Source organism: Carlito syrichta, unplaced genomic scaffold (assembly GCF_000164805.1).
Source record: "Carlito syrichta isolate Samal-C Ts95f unplaced genomic scaffold, Tarsius_syrichta-2.0.1 Scaffold305647, whole genome shotgun sequence".
NCBI classification, from domain to species: domain Eukaryota; kingdom Metazoa; phylum Chordata; class Mammalia; order Primates; family Tarsiidae; genus Carlito; species Carlito syrichta.
The window spans coordinates 213,187-219,660 of record NW_007249743.1 but is presented as its reverse complement, the minus strand read 5'-3'; the positions used below and the strand labels follow the sequence as shown (position 1 = coordinate 219,660).

The 6,474-nt window shown below is 46.3% G+C and overlaps 1 protein-coding gene across 1 annotated transcript in view; it reads left to right on the top strand.

Annotated features, from left to right (window-relative positions):
- Positions 1-3,362: 3,362 nt before the first annotated feature.
- Positions 3,363-6,474, top strand: part of LOC103264332 (sentan-like) — a 28,722-nt gene continuing 25,610 nt past the window's right edge. The window contains exons 1-2 of the mRNA XM_021714415.1: positions 3,363-3,604; positions 5,021-5,110. Of these exons, the coding sequence (XP_021570090.1) occupies positions 3,363-3,604; positions 5,021-5,110 (332 nt within the window). The remainder of the gene's footprint in view (positions 3,605-5,020; positions 5,111-6,474) is intronic.

The following is a 6,474-nucleotide window of genomic DNA, read 5'->3' as shown; positions in this document are numbered from 1 at the left end:
AGAAATTTCTGCTGGTCAGTAGTGTCAATGATACTCAAGTGGAGATAACTGAGGTATCAGCTAATCCTTATTGGGGTATTATTTTTAGGTACTCTGTGCTCCCCAAAACCTATAAAGGGCTTAGCAACTTAAAATTGGTGGTGGGATTTACTCAGGCAGACATGCCATGTAATAATTTATCATCATGACAAGTGCTAAGGAGTTCAAGGAAACTTGCTGATGCCTGCTTTCTTCAGTCAGATCCCAGGAGGACATATTTTTTGTTAAGGAAATTAGAATCCCCCAAATAGATTTCTTCAGTGTATTAATATCTCTGTTGGGCTCAAGATTGGATATTTCTGTTTACAGCTTGTTTATCTTTATTTGTATCTGTCCAATTTCAAGCATGCCAAGGGAAAGACAAGTTTGAGCTTTAAAAGGATAATTTCATCAACAATGTTTTTTAAAACCCATATGCACACTATGATGGAAATGTTGTCCAAAACAGAGTAAAACAAAAGCTCCAAAAAATAAATCTTGCTGGGAATCCAAATCTCTCCAGGTTAAATTACATTCTCTTCAACACAGAAGCACCAACAGGAATTTATGGCATATTGTATTTTACTTCTTTCAAGCAGATTACTCTCAAACTCTGACACCAGCATAGAAATAGCTTCCATTAGGTTCGAAAAGTCACATGCTGGAGATATGAACTGGAAAAAACAAAGGTCTGAATGAAGGCTGAGCCCTCCAGTTTGCTGAAGGAAGGCAGGAGTAGGTAAGAACAGAGCACAGAGCAGTAAGGAAAGCACTCATCATCAGGTGTGAAAAAGGACAGCCAAGAACTCCACCAGGACGACAGAGAGGGCTCAAAACACCTCCAATTATGGAGCTAAGCAGTGCTGAGACTTCTCCCACTCTCAGAAACACAGGTAATGACTGATTAGAAATCAGGCAGTGGCACAGAGCCACCAAAAAATTCCCAGTAGAGAGAGAGGGAGGGAAGCCATCACCCCATCATGTCTCCATTGGATCCCTGGTTTTGTAGTTATGAATTTATGTCTTCATTTATTCTGTGCCTTATCTTCAAAGAACTGAAGATCATCTAGATTGTGTATGGTAACCATGTGTGGAATTTTCTCGCAAAAAAATTAATTTAGACTAATTCAGGCCAAGGTGATTATCACCAGGGGAAGAACAAAATTGGGCACATGGGGCACGGAAGCCAAAAGGAAATGTTCTATCTACTTCTTTATGTAGATGAAGCGTGCAAATGTGTTACTTATTTTAAAACTATGGGAAGTTTGAATATATACAGTTAAATCCTTTCAGACTGCTTAGAAAGTAAGCCCTTTCCCCCATGTAAGCTGCCATTTCAGGAAAATGCAACTGAGCATTTCCTTGTTAGAGTGGACAACTCCTTCGGGTTTTCAGTCAAACTTTTTTAAGCTGAGCATTCTTGCCTGAATTATTTACTCTGTGGGCATTGAAATCCTAAATGAAGAACGGATGGATTACCAGAGATCTCAGGCCCTCTTAGTGGTGGTGGATTACTAACAGGAACAAAACCTAAAATCTTGCTGAATTTTCTGTCTTAATTGATGGGATAATAAGCATTGATTCTACATATATGGGCGTGTTGACTATGTCACTGCAATTACATGGCATGTTTTATTCACAAGAGAGGCCCTGAACTGCTTCAGTGATCATTGGAACCAGTTCCTTCCTCTCAAACAAGCATCAGAAAGGTCCACATAATGGCAGTCACCAGTGGAAAATTAAGGGTTCTCGCTTTCTCCCCCATTGCACTGTAAGATAATAAAAGCTCAGGCTAATAAGATGTTGAAGGTCGAGCTGGGCTCAGTGGCTCAGCCTGTCATCCTGCATGTTGGGAGGCTGAGGTGAGTGGATTGCCTGATGATCTTAGGAAGAAATTATGATGCGGGCTATCTTCCTGGCAACCCAACCATGTATCTTACATCTTATGCAACAGAACATGTACTGATGGTGTCATGATGTCAGTTAAGTGTCATCAACATTTTGACACAAATCATTCAGAGTTTAAAGAAAAGGGGGTAATTTGACAGTACACATTAAGGAATTTTGAGAAACTAACAGTTATTTTAGATTTTCCAATTAACAATAAAAACGATATGAAAACATACTGCAGGCTTTGACTGATTTTTTTTTTTTTTTTAGTAGACTCTCATTGTTTCCTAGGCTTGAGTGCCGTGGCATGATCACGGCTCACCTCACTTTCAACCTCCTGGGTTCAAGCAATCCTTACCTTCAGCTTCCTGAATAGCTAGGGCTACAGATGCACGATTTTTAAGTTTTCTGTGGAGATGATGTCTCCCTATGTTGCCCAGTCTGTTCTTGAAAGCTTGGGCTCAAGTGATCTCCCACCCAGGCCTCTCAAAATGTTGGGATTACAGGCATGAGCCCAGTCAGGTGTTAATTTTTGAGAAAGCAAACATCGGTCTCTAGAACCTACTTAGACAAACAGAAACAAACAAACAAAGAACACCTTCTGTCACAAGGAGAAAAAGGTTATTGCAAACAAAAAATGAAAAAAAAAAAAAAAACCCAAACCTGGGGAGTAGCCAAGCCACGACAGCTTCTCTGACCTCATAAAGTGCCACTGTGATGGAAGCCTGCACGGCTATATAAGCCCCTGGCTGGCCTGTGGTCTTTGGTCATTACATCCCAGGAAACCTGTATAGCCCCTGTGGAGTGAGACCGTGTGCTGACTCTGTTGATCCTTGGTGTTTTCCTACTTTGTTTACTTTTTCTCTCTTTTTCTCATTTTCCTCATTCTCATTTGTTCCTTTCTCTATTGCCTTGTTTCTCTTTCATCTCTTAGTCTTTTTGGGTCTCTCCTCTTTGTCTATTCTTTTACTATTTTCTCCCTTTTTTTCTTTTTCCCATCTTCTCATTTTCTTGGTGCTTTTCCTTGTGTGTATCTTGTCTTCCCTTGTTTTCTGTCTAAATTTAGTTAGTTAGCATTATTAGTATAGTTCGCACACTTTGACTTTTCTCTTAGTCTTTTTTAGTAGTCTTAGTAGATTTAGCATGTTTTTGCAGTAGTGTTAGCAACTTAGTATTATTAGTGTTGTTCATATTCTTAGCTTTTCTAGTCTAGTTGCTGTAGTGAATATAGTAGTAGTTAGTAGTAGCAGAGTCACGCCATGCAGTGGGATGGCACCCATATGGACACCCTATGCCATTACCGAGTCCTCAAGACTCTTGGCAGCGGTTCTTTTGGCAAGGTACACCTCGCTGAAAACGTAAGAACTGGGACCCCAGTAGCACTGAAAGTTATCACCAGAGAGTAGCTGGCCTCCAGCTGCTGGTGGCCATGCTACACGGAGGCCAAAATCATGATGCAGCTAAGACACCCCAACATCGTGCAACTGTTTGAAGTCATCAATAGTGACTACAGCACTGATATCTCTATGGAGTATGTCTGTGGAAGAGACCTTGACCATCACATCTGCCAGAAGGGCCGCCTGGGGAGGAATAGGCTCGACACTTCTTCTGGCAGATGTGCTCGCTGTCCGCTACTGCCACGAGAAGCACATCGCACACTGAGACATCAAACCAGTGAACGTGCTTTTGGGGGACAGTGGGGAAGTCAAGCTCACCGACTTTGGGCTAAGCACTGAGTTTGAGGAGGGTGAGAGGCTCACTGACATGTGTGGCTCCCCGTGGAACACTGCCCCGGAAATACATGCATACCACGGGCCACCTGTGGATGCATGGAGCCTTGGGGCTGTCTTATATTTTATGGTCGCCAGGAATCCACCGTTCAATGACGACAATTTGAAAGACCTCACTGTGCCAGGCTCGGCTCAGCCTGTAATCCCGCGCCTTGGGAGGCTGAGGTGAGTGGATTGCCTGAGTTCATGGGTTCGAGACCTGCCTGGGCAACTTGGCGAGACAACTCAACAATAAGTCAAACATTAGCTGGGCATGGTAGTGCATGCCTATAGTTCCAGCTACTTGGAAGGCTGAGGTGGAAGGATTGCCGGAGCCCAGCAGGTGGAGGCTGTGGTGGCCGGGAGTGGCCACTGCACTCCAGTCTGGGCGACAGAGTGAGACTCCAACTCAGAAAAAAAAAAACCTCACTGCAAACATCATCGCAGGGAAGTACAGGATTCCCTATTACTTCTCCATCACCCTGGAGGCGCTCATCAAAAAATACTGGTGATCGACCCCACGCAGAGGGCCACGCTGGGGGTCACCATCTTACAAGGCCCATGGGTCAACCCCATAGTAGAGATCCCTAGGGCAGATGAACAACAACAAAGTCCTGAGAACCAGGACCCTGAAATAACATCATGAAAACCATGGGATCCCTTATTGAATCTATTGAAGATTCATTCGACTACACGTATCACATATTCCAAGTTCCTCCACACTGGGCAGCCAGAGGGTGGGATTTCAACCTCTCACAACAGAGAGAGCCGGGGCTGGCATAGGGCCATGAGGAGGTCTTTCAATGCCGTCGGGCGATGTTTCTGCCTGCCGGTCAAGAAGACCAGCTGACAGAGAAGCCAGATAGCTCCAGTTGATCCCTGAGACAGGTGAGGCCGAGCCACAAGCCAGGTGTTGGGGCGGTCAAGCGGGCAGCCTTCCTGCACAGCCTGTTGGTTATTACATTCTTATCAATACTATTTTTAATTGACAATTCCTAACTGTACACATTTACGGGATCCATGTGATGTTTAGAGATATGTACACAGTGTGGCATGATGACATTAAGCTACTTAGCATATCTCGGAAAGACAAAAATTGCTGATATCACTCGTGTGTTGATGTGAAAAGGGTGACCTCACAGAAGGACAGAGTAGACTCAGGGAGCCGCCAAGGGAGGGAGAGGGGGTTTGCGGAAAGGGGATTTGCCAGTCAAAGGGCTCCCAGCTTCAGGACAGGAGGAAGAGGTTCTGGCATCAGGCACAGGGAGCCTGGCATCCAGGAGATTGGGGTACTGGGGACTGCAGAGTACCTGGGAGTTCACTGCAATGTGTCCTGCATTCAGGATTGAGAGCAAGATCTGCAAGGATGGACAGCAAGATCCTGGGGTAGTGAGGACACCGTGTTGGGGCTCGGCCGGTTGGGACCGCAAAAGGTATGGGAGGAGCCCTGCAAGAAGAGACATTGGAATGAACTCTCAGGAGCTCTCTGGAATGAGCAGTTGTGTGCCCGGCACGTCCGGCCTGGAGGCCATGCCCAGAGCTGTGTCCCAGAGTTGGATGGAGGGCACAACTGCTGCAAAGGCTCAACCACGATGCCAGCCGAGAGAACATTCGGCACCCACCTCTCTACCCTGTGGCCTTCAGAGGCAGCTGATTCACGGGGGCGGGGGGTGAGCCAGAAGGATGGGCCAGACACTAGAGGGCCCCTCCCGCTGGGGTGACATCAGAGCCGGCTGTTTCCTGGGCCCCTTCTCCCTCCCCTGTTCTTCTGTGCCTCCTTGAAGGGAGATGAGTCTTGAAGGGAAGGGACATGAGTCTCAATAAAGCACAATTGCCTGCAGATCTCTGAGTACACTTGTAGCTCCAGGAATAAGGGTCTGCATCCTCCCAGCATGGAACCAGGCCTGTGCACATCCCATGAAGGCAGCATGCTATGGGTGGGGTCCCAGGAGCTCATCAGAAAAGCCACTTTGGAAGTGTTAAAGGAGCCCCTGGCAGCAACATCTTATGACAAGTAGTTCCAAGTAGCTGGGCAACTTGGTGAAACCTCATCTCTACAACAAATCAATAATTAGCCAGGTGTGGTAGCTCGTGCCTGTAGTTCCAGCTACTTGGAAGGCTGAGGCGGAAGGATCGCCAGAGCCCAGCAGGTCGAGGCTGCGGTGACCGGGAGCGTGCCACTGCACTCCAGTCTGGGTGACTGAGTGAGACTCCAACTCAAAAAAAAAAAAAGCCGGGCTCGGTGGCTCAGCCTGTAATTCCATGCCTTTGGGAGGCTGAGGTGAGTGGATTGCCTGAGCCTGACGGTTCGAGACCCGCCTGGACAGGTGAGCCCTCATCTCTACAATAAAATAAAAAAATTAGCCGGACGTGGTAATGCGCACCTGTTATTCCGGCTACTCGGAAGGCTGAGGTTGAAGGATCGCTGGAGCCCAGCAGGTCAAGGCTGCGGGGGCTGGGAGCAGCCACTGTCCTCCAGTCTGGGTGACAGAGTGAGACTCCAACTCAAAAAAAAAAAAAAAATGCTGAACATCTATATTCAGAAATTGAATTTCTACTACATCAGACAGGCATTTAAATGCTTTACACCATCTGTTGGCAACTTCACCAAGGCCCAACCAAACCCTCTGCTTTGTGTTCACAGACTTGGACCCCAGTGCCTGCTATGGGTAGAAAATCCAAACGAGCTGTTCTATTAAACATAAAGTACTAAAAAAGTTACATAAAATATGGACCACTGAGCTCGGTGGCTCAGCCTGTAATCCCACGCCTTTGGGAGGCTGAGGTGAGTGGATTG